At 43.8% G+C, this 16,840-nt stretch overlaps 1 protein-coding gene across 2 annotated transcripts in view; it reads left to right on the forward strand.

Moving 5' to 3' along the window:
* Positions 1-16,840, forward strand: part of Sec3 (exocyst complex component Sec3) — a 327,711-nt gene that overhangs the window by 96,678 nt on the left and 214,193 nt on the right. For both annotated transcript variants that reach the window (XM_068356333.1, XM_068356340.1), the window contains exon 3: positions 16,409-16,498. In XM_068356333.1, coding sequence (XP_068212434.1) covers positions 16,409-16,498 — 90 coding nt within the window. The remainder of the gene's footprint in view (positions 1-16,408; positions 16,499-16,840) is intronic.

Here is a 16,840-nt window from a genome sequence, read left to right on the forward strand (position 1 = left end):
ACTAACTCATTTTCGGCGACAGCTGAAACTAGCCGTAAGACTTTCAAGTGAGGTGTAACTACCCATCGCTAGTGAGTTGGGGAGAGTGAGGTTAGACCTACCACCCCACTCACGCTTGCTCTAGTAACAATACTCCACTTTTCATCTTGGCTCGGTAGAGAACAGACGTTGCCGTTCTCTCCCACGAACTTAACAATAAACACCGAGCCTAAAACTTAAAACTTTTCCTTTTTCTCTTTCGGTTGTGCTTAATGTGAAGATCAATCATGTGGGTTTTTCTTGGCATGGAAGGACACCATTACGTCACTTTTATGTCAGCCTTTGTCCTGTGTGTAGGAACCATACCTGCTTGCAGGCGTCTCCTTGCACTGAGTGTAGGGAGTGGCTGCCCTCCCAGTGGCAGTGATACAGCAGGTGGTGGAAGAAGGCGGCAAAGAGGGATTCTCCTCCTATGGGGTCATGCTTGAAGGCCAAGAAACTTTGCCGTCTGACTCCGTCCTTCTCCAGGTGTTGGGCAACCATCCTGCTTGCGGGAAGGTTACCCTTCGCCAGCTGCGGTGGGGCAGCCCTCTCACATGCTGGAGGGCCACCCTTTGCAACCTGCAGTGGGGCAGCCCTCTCGCTTGCCGGAGGGCCTCCCTTTGCAACCTGCGGTGGGGCAGACAACCTTCCCTTTTATTGCAGTGTCTTACCGAACAAGTATACAGCTGTAGGTTCCCTACGAATGGCAGACAATAGATTCAAACTTCCGCGGTGGCGCTGCCATCGCTGATGTAGGTGACGTCATCTCCCTCCACTCGAGGGAGCTACAGGTACAACTGTCCAGGTAACATCAATTCGTTCTCTGCCGGCTTCTGGTGAACATTGGTGGTCGGTGTAGACTTTTCTCTTCATTTGTTGGGGAGTATTATCTCTCCATTATCGGTGAAGTATTCAACCCCGTGTTTGGAGGATTGAAGCTGAATTTCTTTTCTGCAATTTTGTGGTGTTACCATCATGTCGGACTCTAGTCCTTCAGTAGTTAGGTTTTGCGCCGGAGGGTGCAAAACTAGGTTAGTTAAATTAATTTATGATTCGCACACTAATTGCATTAAGTGTAGGGGTCTCTAGAGAATCTACTTGTGATGAATGCAAGTATTGGAGTGAACAACAGTTGAAAGTTTTTGTTTCTCACTCGAGGAAGATAATTAAGAATAGGAAGAGGAAGGCAGCTCTCAGAGCTGAAAATAAGACTAGTTTATTCTCTTCTGCTTCTTCTATCGAAGCACCTGCTCGTATTCCTTCTCCTTCTCCTTTTATTATGTCTCCGATCTTGAGTCCTCCTACTCCTGCTCTTGTAACTCCTTTGCCAACTTCCTGTGGAGTTTCTCCTGACACCATTGCCAGCCTCGAGTCTAAATTTGAAAAGAAATTTGATGTATTAGCTAATACGGTGATGCAGTTAGGTTTATCTGTAAAGTCTTTCATAGGAAAGACTTCTAGTAAAGTGAAAAGTGTCAGTGCAGTTCAATCTGAGGGGATGGCTGTTTGTCCCAATAGTTCTCCTAGACGAAGATCCCTGTCCCGCTCCCTCGCCTCGGGGAGAAGACATACCGGAGGTCCAAGGGAGACTGTCACGGTTTGCCCACAGACAGTCGCTTCCTCCGTCGATCCTGTGGTGCGACAGCAGGATTCGACTAAACACCATTAGAAAGGTGTGTCGTTCAGTAACCAGTTATCGACAGAGTCGAGTGATTCGTCGCCGGTTAGACGTCGTAAGTGGCGTGATTCTTCAGTCTCGCGTCCGTTGAAGAGATGTTCGACTGAAGAGGTGTTCTCGCCGCCCCCTGTGAAGAGGAACAGAGAAGAAGATATCCCTCGCCCGTCGTGTAGCGTAGCTACATCGACTTCGCCTCGTATTCTTACGACAGCGACAGCTGCCTTCGACTCGGTTGTGGAGCGACCGATTCTGAGTTCGTCGAGATCTTCGACTCATCAAGCTGTCGAAACTTGTCCTTCGACTTCGCATGCGACAGATAATTCAACTAGCGCGAGACCTCCGGTGGCGATCGTGTCGAAATCCACGACCCCAGTTACTTTCACTTCAACTCAAGAAGACGAGAATCTAGTTCCGTTACGTCGACAGTTGCAAGAGCTGATGAAATGGATGAAAGAAAACAACAATGTACAAAGAACACTGAGCCGAGAACCGTCTCTGTCGCCTATCTCTTCGGATGACGAGGAGGACTTAGAAGCGGACTCTATCCCTCTCTCGTGTTATTCGAAACTTTTACGCTACCTTCTCGACATGTACCCGGATTACTTCGTAGCAGCCACTCCCAGGTCGCCTGCTTCCATCTTCTTGATAAGAAGGAAGAATTTCGATCCTCTTCTCCCAAAGCTCGTTCTTTCCAAGGCTGCTAAACATTCGCTTCGTGATATAGAAGATTGGTTGAAGGTCAAGAGAGAACTCGGGAAAGCAACTTTCGCCTATCCTCCGTCGAAGCTTATTAAGAAGAGATATAGGTTCTACGTAACCGGAAAAGCCCCCTCTATGGGAGTATCTGCCTCCTCCCAGGGGGACTTCTCTGGCTTGGTGGATGCAAATAGGAGGTCTGCGTTTGCAGCAGCTAAAATATTCTTTACATCGCCTGAGTTGGACCATTTGGTAAATAAATATTTTCAAGATTTTAGAAATCATGAGTTTCTTGGACTGGACGATCGGAGCCCTCGCTACGAAAATAGAGGATTGCCCTACTCTTCAGGAAGACCTGGCATCGAACTGGCTTGGGGCTTTGTCATGTGCCGACAAATCAGTTCGGGATGGTTACGATGAGCTGGCCTCTCTCTTTGCATTCGGGACTCTCAAGAAAAGACTGCTCTGGTGTTCTTTTGTTTCGAAAGGAGTCGCTTCGCCTCAGAAGTCCGCCCTTTTGTTTTCTCCTCTTGACAAGGATCATCTGTTTCCCGAAGAAATACAAGATTCTTTCCGCACTGGAAAAGAAGTCTACTAATGACTTGCTTGCCCAGTCTTCTAAGCGGGTTAAACCCTTGACTGTGATGACTACCACCTCGGAATCACCTTTGCAGAAGAAACCCTTTCAAGGGGGTAGGTCTTGACCATTCGTCATGCCTCGATCGAATTTACGACACCCAACCAAGTCCTTGACCAAACCCGACACGAGATCATCCAAGTGATTCTTCAATCCTTCATGCTCCAGTAGGGGGCAGATTGAGCCTTTTTTGGGAGGAATGCAGAGGGGCAGAGGCCTGGGTGACCCAAGTTCTCTGGTTCGGTTACTCCATTCCTTTCAAAGACACTCCGCCTCTATCCAATGTTCCCATCACATTACCCGCCTACTCTCCAGGCTCGGAGAAGTTAGTAGCCTTAACCTGAGAAATAGAGATTCTCGTGCAGAAGGCTGTCATAGAGGAGATAAGCGACAGACCATCCCCGGGGTTTTACAACTGTCTGTTCGTAGTCCCCAAGTCATCGGGGGGCTGGGTGCCCGTACTGGATGTAAGCGCACTGAATTTGTTCATCCAGAAGACCAAATTCAATATGGAAACGACTCGTTCAGTGTTGGAATCCCTTCATCAAGGGGACTGGATGGTATCCCTGGATATGCAGGATGCATACTTCCACATTCTTATTCACCAGGACTCCAGGAAATACCTTCGGTTTGTGTTCATGGGCAAGACCTACCAGTTTCGAGCTCTTTGCTTCGGCCTCTCGACAGCACCGCCAGTATTTACATGAGCGTTGACTCCTCTGGGAAAGTGGTTACACCTCCTGGGCATCAGAGTGTCACTCTACCTGGACGATTGGCTTCTCCGCTCCTCTTCGGAAAGTCAGTGCATGAAGGATCTCAAGAGGACTCTTTCATTAACTCACTCGTTAGGTCTCCTTATAAACGAGGAGAAATCCCGACTAATTCCGACTCAGAACATTCTCTATTTGGGGATGACTCTGAACTCTTGAGTTTTTCGGGCTTTTCTTTCACCAAAGAGAGTCCAGTCGTGTCTGGAAGTAGTACAGGACTTCCTGGACCGCAAGTCCTGTTCCGCTAACCATTGGACCAGTCTGTTAGAAACACTAGCTTCGGTGGAACAGTTTGTCAAACTCGGAAGGCTGCACATGAGGCCCCATCAATTCTTCCTAAAAGCTTCATGGTGCAGAAAGACTCAACCGGACTCGACAATATTCTCGATTTCAGACGAAATCAAGGAGGACTTAGCGTGGTGGCTTTCAAAACCAAGACTGGTAGAGGGTCTTTCACTTTGTCCGCTCCACCCAACCCTTCAGTTCTTTTCAGACGCCTCCGACGCAGTTTGGGGAGCCCTGTTGGGGAAGAACGAAACGTCGGGGGAATTGTTGGAAATGCAGCGCTCTCTTCATAACAACGTGAGGGAGCTATTAGCAGTGTTCCTGGGACTTCAGGCATTCTCTCATCTCGTGACGGGACAGGTGGTAGCAGTTTACGGAGACAACTCGACAGCACTTTCCTACATCAGGAAACAAGGGGGAATGCGCTCCTTCACCCTCTACAACCTTGCAAAAGATCTGCTTCTGTGAGCAGAAAAATTTCAGGTTACGCTGATCCCTCGATTTGTTCAAGGGAAAATGAACATGTTGGCGGACAGACTAAGTCGCCGTCATCAAGTACTGCCGTTAAAATGAACTCTCGATGCGAAGGTCTGCCTAGACCTATGGAAACTTTGGGGAAAGCAGATGATAGATCTCTTTGCAACCTCGAGGAACAACCTTCTTCCGCTGTTTTGCTCCCCAGTCCCGGACCCTCTTGCATGGTCAGTTGATACAATGTTACTAGACTGGTCGGGCCTGGCAGCGTACGCTTTTCTCCCGTTCGGCCTAATAAGACAGGTGCTGAACAAAGTGTCATTCCATAAAAATGTTTCTCTGACACTAGTCGCTCCATTCTGGCCAAGGAAAGAATGATTCCCAGATCTCCTCGACTTGCTCGTAGACTTCCCCAGACTTCTTTGGTTAAAGAAATGTCTACTCAGACAACCGCACTTTGAAAGATTCCACCAAGGATTATCCGCTCTGGCACTGACAGGATACAGACTGTCACGAGTCTCGTCCGAGCAAAAGGTTTGTCGAGACGAGCTGCAGAAACTATCGCGAACTGCAGAAGAGATTCTTCTAATAGACTATATTAGTCTAAATGGGGAGTGTTTCGAAGATGGTGTAGACAGACTAAAGTCTCTTCTTCTGAAACATCTGTGAACGAAATAGCTGACTTCCTTCTTTTCTTAAGGGACGTTAAGCGTTTAGCGCCTTCGACTATTAGGGGATACAGAGCGATGCTGGCTTCAGTCTTTAAACACAGAGGACTAGACCTATCCACGAATAGTGATCTTTCCGATCTAATTAAATCGTTCGAGACTTCCAAATCGTCAAAGGGCTCCATAGCATTGAATCTCGATATAGTTCTTAAACGGCTTTCGGGTCCTCCCTTTGAACCGTTACTTTCTTTGTCTATGTGGAATCTCACCAAGAAGACGTTATTTTTAGTTGCATTGGCATCAGCTAGACGAGTTAGCGAGCTACACGCGATGGACAAAAAAGTGGGATTTTCTCAAGGCGACGCAGTTTGCTCTGTGGAACTCAATTTTCTCGCGAAACACGAAAACCCTTCTAATCCGTGGCCACGTAACTTTGTTCTCGAAAACCTGACACACTTGATAGGCCAGGAAGAAGAAGAACGACTCTTATGTCCCTTGCGGGCATTAAGATATTACCTCCGCAGAACAGAGAAGATTAGAGGTCAGTCGAATCGTTTGTGGTGCTCTGTTAAAAATCCCTCTCGTCCCCTATCAAAAAACGCTATTTCCTTTTTTCTGAGAGTTAATTGTAGAAGCACATTCTCAAGCTAATGACACAGTGTTTCCTTTACTGAGAGTGAAAGTGCACGAAGTTCGAGCGGTAGCGTCTTCTCTTGCTTTTCGACACAACTTGTCACTATCCGCTATCTTGCAAAGTACCTTTTGGAGGTCTAAATCTGTGTTTGCTACGCATTATTTGAAAGAAATCGAGACAGTGTTTGAAGATTGTAAGTCTCTCGGTCCACTTTCGGTAGCTGGCATGGTGTTGGGAGGAACGACATAGGTGGTGGCTCCCTCTGTTAGCCTATGTTTCGCCTTGTACCAAGGTTGACGAGTTAAAGGGAAGTCTGGGGGTACAATGTACGTGGAGTACTCACCAGTCATTTTAGTGTTAGTTTTGGTGGGTAAAGGTTTTTATTTCAGTGTAGGTGACAGTTTTTTCATATTGGTTATTTCTGGTCTTAGCCCAGGGCAAGGGCAATATTTTGTTGTATCTTCGTTGAGTCAGCGGTGAACACCATGACTACGAGGATCTTCCACTCCATGTAGAGGCACCCATTGGTGATATTCCAAGCCTTCTACTATGTAAGATGAGCACCGACCAGAGGCAGTATTTTCCTACAGTAGCTGTCTTACAAGGTAAGGTACAACAGGCACTAACAGTGCTTTTGGGTATACTTTATTTTCAAGAATCGTATGTTATTGTTGAAGTAAAACTTACATCCACAGCCCCCCATCCTTGCAATGGGTAATCAGCTGTATAATTGTTCAGTGACTGCAATAAAAATGGAATTTTCATTATAAGATGAAATTTTATTGCATACTTACCGAACAATTATTAATCAAAGCCCTCCCTCCTCCCCACTGGTGGATGACTGGGCAGAACGAATTGATGTTACCTGGACAGTTGTACCTGTAGCTCCCTCGAGTGGAGGGAGATGACGTCACCTACATCAGCGATGGCGACGCCACCGCGGAAGTTTGAATCTATTGGCTGCCATTCATAGGGAACCTACAGCTGTATAATTGTTCGGTAAGTATGTAATAAAATTTCATTTTATAATGAAAATTCCATGTTTGCAGGAAAGACGACCTTCGCCTGAGGGGTCGCCCCTTTGGGGCTTCCGGAGCCTGTGCTGGACTCTTCCATGCCTCGCTTTAGTTCTTTGGAGCATAGCTTTTCGGAGCCAGACGACAATGTGGTCAGGTGACTATTCGCAATTCCTGCCCCTCTCCATTGTGTTCATAGGACACAGTAAAGTGCTCGCTGCTTTGCAGGGTCAGGTTTTTCGAAACTTGCACCAAAGGTTTCTATCTCTTATGAGGGTAAATCTGCTGTTCTGTCTGCACGCCAGCACACAGTAACAACCCAGTCTTAATCATCCCCCTTAGAGTGTGAACATTTTCACTCACTGGGGAGGGTAGGGCTGCTTGCCTTTCGCATTTGGGAGAAAGGATGAGCAGCAGTGCTTTTTTCCAGAGTGCGCTAGTTCTGAGAGACGCAGATCCTAGTCTAGAGGACGAGTCTTGCTCAGTGTTGCGCAGCCAAACACCTGGCAAGGTGGACGGGTGAGCTCTTCTGCCTACCAAAGATCTGCGCACTCTTCCAGCTACGTGCAATTTTGCTATCCCTCACTCGCTAGTGTGCAAAGCTTCGTCTTTGCGTGCAACACAGGTGGGCGCTACCTCGCTAGTGCACTCCCTTACTCTACCTTACCTGTACAGTACTTGATGCCTACAGCTTCACGCCTGGAGGTTATCCAGCAACTCTTCACAACGTGAGTCTTTTCGCAACCAGTTACAAAGAGAATGGCAGGATACCTCCAGGAGTCATCCTCTGGCGTGTACCAGGCGAAGTGCTCAGTCTTTTGTAGTTGGTGTCGTGGAAGGGGTAGCGTTCCTCTCAGTGCCACTATTCCAGTGATAGTGGAGTTTTTACTGTACCTCAGGGAGGAAAATCTCTTCTCAGTTTCGGCAGTGAAAGGCTACTGCTCAGCCTTGAGTCTTGCCTTTAGACTGAAGGAAATTAAAATTTCCTCCTCAGTGGAATTGTCTCTCCTCATACAAAGTTTTGAGCGCACATGCCCATTATCGGAAGTCAGACCTCTTCTTTGGAACGTACAGTAGTTCGTGTACTGTGAGCCTTGAAAGAAGTGCCTTACGAACCTCTCAATCAGTCATCAGATTGACCTTGAAGACAGCTTTCCTGTTAGCCCTGGCCTCCGTGAAGAGAGTCAGTAAGCTACAGTACACGGTCTATCCTACAATGTTGCCCATTCAAGAGGATGGGGGCAATTAACACCCTGTTTTATTCCTGACTTTGTAGCCAAGACTCAAAATCCGGCTCTAGCAGATCCTTGATTTTGGCCCTTCTCAATTGAGAGTCTCCGTTCTGTATCTGATGACCCAGATCAGCTGATACTCTGCCCTGTGAGAGTGCTGAGGTAATACCCTAAACGAACCTCTGGGGCTTGGCCCCAGGTCAACAGACTCTTTGTAAGTACATAAAGAGACAAGAGGAGGATCACTAAGAACTTGATCTCCTCTTGGATTAGACAGATAATCGAGCTGGCTCTTCAGTCAGACCCCACTCCGCCTAACCATGGACCTAGAGCCCACGACATCAGGGGTGTTAGCACATCCCGGACATTTAAAAAGAACTCTGTGACGCAGGTGTTACAAGTGGCCGTGGGGAAACATCAAACTACATTCACACCCCACTACTTGCAAGACGTAACCCATAGGAACCTTGATCCTTTCTCGATAGTCCTGTGGTTGCTGTATAAAACATGGTCACAAACACCTCAGCTTCCTTGTAGGACAAGTAGCAGTTGGTTGAGGGCAGATGTTACCCAGTATAAGATTAGAATGATTGCGCAAACGACTGGCTTTTTTGTTCTTCATTCTCCCCACTAATGGGATCTCAGGATCAAGGGACTCTGCAAGCTGACCTCCTCTGATTGCTGGTGGGTACCATTGTCCCTTGTGTAACCTGATATACTGTATGTGATATATATTTGTTATGCCTCTGATCTCTGTGCGAGGCATAATCAGGCAATGTCTAGCTTAGGTGGGGAGTTTAGCTCCGGTATTAATCTTGCCTTGTCAGTCATGCTGCTTAAGTTCTAACATCTTTGCACAAATTGCTCAGGCCTTTAAGCTCTCCTCATATTCAAGAGTTACTTATGTGACTGGCTATTTCTAAAACAACTTGTGCCAAACACAGACTATCAACCCTGGACAGTTACCAGCCAGTTGGTTGGGACTTCTACTCACCTTATGGTGTCTCCATTGTAAATAGCGAAAGGGTTTGTATACAGTGCCGGAACAAATAAATTTGGTAATAATTTGTATTTTTCCTAACTATATAAAACCTTGAGATGTTTACACATCATAGTCCTGCCATCACCTTTCCTCCCAAGAAGTACTGCCTGGAGTTTCAAAGTGAGGAAATATATCTCCACTGTAAATAACTCAAGGTCTGTATGGTTTGGAAAAATACAAATTATTTTCAAATTAGTCATATTTGATGATGGCATAATGGTGGCCTATGTCCGCATAGCTTCTCCATTCCGTAAGCACAACAAGGAGTTTCATTTTCTCTGCTATAGTAAACATTTCTCCGACACTTGGACTCACTACCAGAAACCTTAGAAGGTGCAGAATATTTACCTAGTATCGCAGGGCTTGAAAGCAATTAAAAATTTTCTCAAAAGTGGCAAAAAAAAGCACAGTACAACACAGATAAAGTTGCAGAGCGATGTTGAGTACATATGTATACTGTAGAATCAAACTGGGCAACTTCTTATACTTGTGAGTGATCAGGTTGTCCGACAACCAATCAGCAGCCAGAATACTGATTGATCGTGTCTCTTCTACCAGGTAATATATTGTGACTTGTACGAAATCATCTGGGCAAGCTAGGCTTCTCTCCTCACACTCTTCGTGTTTTGTTCTCCATATAGATGTATAGTTTTCCATGTCACCTACTGCACACTATGCATTTTTTTCTTCCTGACAAACCAGTCAAAATGTATACAGTACACTCCATATTTTGTTCTTGCTACAGAATTTCTTTATTTTTATTTATTGCTGTACTGTAATTTATAGGCCCTAAAATGACCATTTTTGATAAAAGATAATGAAAATATTTAAAAACTTATCTGCCCTCAGAAACCCACAATATAAAGAGGAATATCGGTTATAGATTTACATATGATACATTTATAAATCCAAGATGTACTGAGGGCTGCGTTAGGTGAACCGAAATTTGGTGAGGGACTACTGTATAAAGGTTTTCAAATAATTCTATATACTTGGATACTCGACGCTTGTGTATAAAATAAGACTCATTAATGTAGTAACATGGTCGATAGTCAAATGTAGGATTGTGTAATTTTACGATATTGCAAGGAATCACTGCATAAGATTCCAGAACATCCTCTCTATATATAGATTTTTTATTTTGTATATGTTATTTATTAATGTATTTCCAGACCTTAAATTTCTAGCTGTGATATACAATATATGTGGTAATGATAAAAAAGGAAGCAATCAATTATTGTAAAATAAAATGATAAATCAGATGAGTAAATGGAAAGAAAATACTGTATGCATATTCACTGGCTAGTAAAAAATTTAATCTCTCTTTCTCTCTCTCTCTCTCTCTCTCTTTCTCTCTCTCTCAAAAAAAAAAAAATCAGATGAACTTCAATCTTAGCTTATACATACATGACTCGTTCCATCATATGAAAATATTTTATAATTTTGGTAAGCTCACATTTACCATACTGGTATATATCACTCATTTCTGGGTCGACCTGTGACGGCCGGTGAAAAGGGTCCTTCTTTACACTTTTCTGATATAAATCTTCCAAATATACCAGAGAAAGATAAAAGCATGGAATGCAGAGGTTACTACCCTCGCGCGAGCACCTTGTGGGTGTTGTGTATACATCAGGGGCGTGTGAAAACCACTATTCACAGGCTGTATTCCATCATACTGGTATATATCACTCATTTACATCATCAAATAAACAAAAACACAGAAATTATGACAGGCTGTAATGTATTTGGATTCCTCTCTCTCTCTCTCTCTCTCTCTCTCTCTCTCTCTCTCTCTCTCTCTCTCTCTCTCTCTACACACAAAAACAATGTAAAATGAATGTAACTTCAATATTTAAAAACATGACTGTATAATCAGATAAACATGCACAGTATTTTATAATTCCAATAAAAAAAACATTCACATTAACACCCATCATTCTTATGATCAAGTAAACACACCAAAAATCATAAAAAGATACATAATTCAAATTCCTCTCTCTCTCTCTCTCTCTCTCTCTCTCTCTCTCTCTCTCTCTCTCTCTCTCTCTCTCTCTCTCTCTCTCTCTCTCTCTCTCTCCCCCTCTCCCCCCCCCCTTAGCAAACAAAACATATCCTAAAATTGTTAGAAAATGGTGTTTTGGGAAACTAAAAGAAAAACCTAGATGGCAACCTTTTGTAACCTACGTCTTATGTGAATTTGTCCCCTCTCAGACTGTTTAATACAATGCACTTTACTGGGATGTATGACAGTTAATACTGTCCTTTTTAACTTCTGATATATAATATCCTCTTTAATATCATCTAGATAATGTTAAATACCTGAATGACATCTTATAATCGGTAATTACATGCAGTCAACAGACCAGGCAGACTGTGTTCGGATGCTTTCCAGTCTGAAAATTTGGCTGCTTTGATATTTTGTTTTCTCTTTCTAGAATAAATGGATGATTGTGCAGACAGGCATGATTTTCCTCCTTCATTACCTTGTTATAAAGTGGTATGAGGACGACAATAATGCTGGTTTTCTGTTGTAAATGGATCTCTCGGATGCCACCAGTATTTTTGGGGCTGCCCTTGCAGAGTATTCTTAACTTCTACCACACCCATGGCAGGGCTGAAGGATCTAATGCATACTGGTGTTGTTTCTGCTGCTGTGAGGAATCCTCAGTGGGCTCTTCTCGCATGGGAGCATTATTATTGGTTTCCTTGACCCTGGAGAAGGTGAGCAGGAAGAAGCATGTGCCCTCCTCATCCTCTTCTATCTCCTCCTTCTCCTCTGTCTGGTCATTGTTAGATTTTTCAGAGGCTGCTATTTCTATGAAGAAAAAACTATCAAAGAATTCCAGGAAGACTGAGTGACAGGAGTTGTATGACATTGACCTGGTAATATGGAAAGTTTTCATGTCTCTAGAAAGACTTATCACGTATGTGGAAGGTAGCTCTTCCCTTCCTGCAACAATCTCTTCTCCTAGCTTGCCATTGGCAGAAACTTCTGGGACATTTGAGGTCACTGGAAAAGTTGTTTCCTGGAGGCAGATCATGCATGCTATTCTTACAATGGGAACTCAAGACATCCTGGTCTCAACATCTAGAGGATTTGCTCTTCCCAGAAAAGATAGGAGAGAAATCCAGATAAGATCTCCAGTGGTGGCTTGAAGAAGAAACCTCCTGCATGGATGCCCACTCTTGCTGCCTCCTCCTGAGTACTTCTTTTTTATGAACCCATCCTGGAAATGGTAGGGAGCTCACCCAGGCCAGCGCATGGTATCCGGTTTCTGGATATAGGAAGACCGCTAGAGACACATCGTCTCAGAGATGAGAGCAGCCACCTCACCTCTCCAAAATTTAGCCTTCTTCTGGCAGGACACTCAGTGGTGTTGATAAGCGACATCACAACTGTTCTTTGTACTATAGTATGTCTCTTCAGCTATGCCAACTAGCAGGAAGGACTCTCGAGTGGGCAGAAATCAATGTGATTGCGCAGTCAGCCAGCCCGTTTCATCCTGGGCAAAAGGAATGTGGTAGTAGACAAATGGAGCAGGAAAACTCAGATAGTTAGGTTGGAATGGTCTTATGTCATCAGATAGTAACGTAGATCCTGACATTGTGGGTTCTTCAACAGTGGATCTTTTCGCAACGTTGCTGAACCACAAGCTTCTGATCCACTGCTCTCTTGTTCCATACCTGGAAGCAGTGTTCGAGGATGCGTTCTAGCATCTATGGGATGGCCTCAAGGCATATGTTCCTCCGCCATTTTGCCTAAACTAAGTGAGACACACTCTGAACCTAGTGTTGACTCTGGTGGCACCAAATTGGCCTCAAATGGAGTGGTACCCAGACCCACTACTCCTTGTAACAGAGACCCCAAGAGAATTGCCCGCTCTCCCAGACCGTCTATGTCGACCTCATGCCAGGATCTACCATGCATGGAGGTTATCCAGCATCTCTTATCTGAGAAAGGCTTTTCTCGATAGACAGCGCAATAGATATTTAGATATCTCCGCAGATCCTCAGCAGCAGTTTACAAGGCCAAGGAGGCCATCTTCTGTGGTTGTTGTCGTAAGAGGGTTATCTCTTTTCTCGGAGCCTCTTTGCCCTTAATAGCTGACTTTTAGCACTTCCTCCATAAGGAGAAACTCTGCTCCATTTCAGCAGTAAAAGGCTATCGCTCGGCTTTGAGCCAAGTCTTTAGATTAAAGCGAGTAGATATTTCTTCTTCGTAGGAAATATTTATGCTCATTCGGAGTTTTGAGTAGATCTGCTTTCCAGTTGAGGTGATCCTAACATCGTGGAATGTAGTGAAAGTGTTATGCTCTCTAAAGGGAAAATTCTCTGAGGCACTGAAGCGAGCCTCGTAGAGAAATCGTACCCTGAAAACTGTTTTCTTACTTGTTTTAGCCTTGATTAAAGGAGTTAGTGAGCTCCAAGGACTCTCATTCAACATCACCCATTCTAGGGGGTGGTGGCAGGTCTCGCTCTCCTTCGTCCCCAATTTCAGTGCTAAAACTTTTCGATGCCTGATTCTAGATTCCTAGTTCAAATTATGAGCCTTAGGGATGTAAATAATGATCCTGACTAGCTTTTATTGTGTCCTGTGAAAGTACTGAAGGGCTAACTGAGGCATATAAGGACTGTTAGGCCTTGCCTGCACTATCTCTTCATGATCACGGGAAGATGGAAGAAAAAGATTTTCATGAATACGATCTCGTTCTGGTTGAGAAGAGGTCATCTCTCTAACACACTCTTCTCTTTCCATGGAAGGCACACAAGTAAAAGCTCATGTTAGAGGTATTGATACCTCTCTAACTTTTACTAGGGATTTCTCTGTGATGCTGGTTCTTCAGGAAGGTATGCGGAGACATCAGATGATGTTCACCGCTCGCTACCTGTCGGATGTGACCCACAGGTCCCTAGACAAGTTCTCATTAGGCCTTGTTGTAGCTGCTCAGCAGGTGATATAGTACCTCTGCTCCTCTAACAGGACCAGTAACTGCGAGTCGAGGGCTGAAGTTACGTATAAGACTGGAATGAAAGTAAAGAATGACTGGACTTTTCTTTTCTTTTCAATCTATCCCTTACTTGGGGTACAACATTGAAAGACCTCACCAACTGGGCTTGAACTCACAGTCAGGTAAGCCCTTTCTGCTCATAGCTATTCTTTGCTCAAGCATGGGAGAGCCTTTTCCCCATACTCCTTACAAGGGGGAGTGTGATGTAGCCAAGTAAACCCATAATCCTAAAATGGCTTTCAAGTCACACCATCAGCAAACTATCGTTTGCCAGATCTACTACGCAAAGGATTCCAGTTCGATTACAAACCTTTTAATGGTCTCGTGAAACCCACTGGTTCTCCTGGATTTTTGAGCTGTAAATCCAAGATGCTCAGGTTTTTAGTTCCTGAGTTAAGTTTCCAGCCAGTTGGAAAGGGGACTTCCTCCTGCCTAAGGATGAGTTTCCTAGGTAAAGGGTGATGGTTTGTAATTGTGTAAGAACAAATCACAAATTTTTATAGTAATTTATAGTTTTCCTAACTAGAAACCTGAGTCCTTTACTTAAACTTTCCTTTCATCACCATACCCTAAGAAAGTCCTAGGCTTCCATTTGAGTTATTAGTGAGCCGGCAAGGGTCGGTTGCCTCCCCTTTATTGATAAGTAACTACCTGTCAGTTGTTTACATCTTGCAATTTTAACTGCCCTGTTCCTGTTTCACTTATTTGCCCTCCTAGTAGAATAACTCAGGCTTGTATAGTTAGGAAAAATACAATTACTATAAAAAATTGTGATTTTCAACTAGCCTTGGCCTCAACTAAATGTGTTGGCGAAATCTACCCTAATGCCGAGGGTTAGAGGAAAGTCTCCTTTCCCTTTATACCTGAATTTATGCTGTAGATTCAAAACCCTTCCATTTACAACCCTAGGTTTGAGTCCTTTCCAATTTCTTCACTCCAAGAAGCATCTAAAGAGTCAGATGAGTTGCTTCTTTTTCCTGTGAGGGCTCTAAGACATTATCTGAAGTACACACAACCTGTTAGACCACAGCTCCAAAACCTGTTTGTTGGTACAGGGAGATGTAAGAGGAAACCTCAAGGAACATCATCTTTTTCTGGCTTAGTGACAATCACCAGAGCACATGAGCATCAAGCAGCTACTGACAAGGCTGTACCATCCCAAGCTAACCTAACCTTTAAAAAAATACCTGTCAGTATTGTAAGTTTTGAAAGCAGGTGTCTGGAAGCACATGACCACAGCTCATTACTTGATAGGATGTACCCACAAGTCCTTCAACACATTCTCTCTGGGACCTGTGGTGGTAGTTCAACAATTAGTGTAGCATTCTTAGCTCCTCACAGGACAATAAGCATCATGTTCATAAAATATGTTGTGAGGTAAGTCTTAAGTTAAGAGCGAGAATTTCTGGCCTTTTCCCCCTTCTCTTTCTCTTCCTTGGGTTGTAGCAGTCAACATGCTATGTTGCTGGAATTGACACAGATGCAGGTAAGCTACCATACTGAACACTTTTATCTTTTGTAAAAGCAGAAATAAATTCCCCATCCTACTAAGGAGGGAGAGTGGATATGAATGTAAACCCACAAACCTATATTAGCTTTACATTCTGACAAGATACTCAGTGTAGAAAAAGGTTCCTGAATTAACCATTTGCCTGACAGCAGAGCCCTAAATCTATCAACTAAAGCCTTTTAGGACAATAGATGTGGATGGAAGTCAGCACTCCTGCGCCTCCTTAGGTATGAGCATTTTGACATTTCTGGATTTTACACCAGCCAGTTTGATCATAGGAACTTCCTCCCTCCTAAGGATAAGTCTCCGATTAAAGGACGAGGGTTTGTGTCTGTGTAGGAATAAATCACAAATTTTAAAAGTAATTTGTATTTTTCCTAACCATGAAAACCTGAGTCCTTTAACATCCCACCTCAATCCATCGTGCAATTCCTAGGCGAAGGTCTAAATGGCTAAATAGGGACCCACGGTGGGGTGGTGCTTCCCGGCCACTTGCCTATAACTGCCAACACCTTATAAAATCTTAACAGCTTAGTTCCAGCTTTACTGAAATCATACTCCAGTTAAAGGACTCAGGTTTATATAGTTAGGAAAAATACAAATTAATTTCAAAAAAATTTATATTTGTGTTGAAACACTTAATTGAAACAATACTATGCAATAATAATTGTAATAGTCATAGATATGTTTAAGTATATTATAAACCTGTAATATTAGTACTGTTCTTTTTTAGGTGAAAAAGACAGATAAGGATATATACAAGAAGAAAAACTCTTGGCTCCTTCGTGAGTTGCAGGTTGTCGATGGAAGAGATGAAAATAAGGTACTGTTCCACAAATAAGAATACGTTTCATTTTTTTTTGTAATAAGGTAAAAATTAAATAATTAACAGAAAAGTTTTAAACCCCCTAGGTTCATATGAAAAGTAAACCCTCTACCTAAAATTGCTTTTTTCAATATTTAACTTAGCCGGTGATTATAATAGCTGCAACTCTGTTGCTCGACAGAAAACTCTACGGAAAAAATTCGCCAGCGATCGCTATACAGGTTGCGGGTGTGCCCAACAGCGCCATCTGTCGTCCAAGTACCCAGTACTCAATGTAAACAAAGAACTCAATTTTCTCTCTGTCGTGCTACCGGCAAGACCTACTAATTCGCTGTTGCT

The sequence above is a fragment of the Palaemon carinicauda genome, chromosome 2 (assembly GCF_036898095.1).
Source record: "Palaemon carinicauda isolate YSFRI2023 chromosome 2, ASM3689809v2, whole genome shotgun sequence".
NCBI lineage: Eukaryota > Metazoa > Arthropoda > Malacostraca > Decapoda > Palaemonidae > Palaemon > Palaemon carinicauda.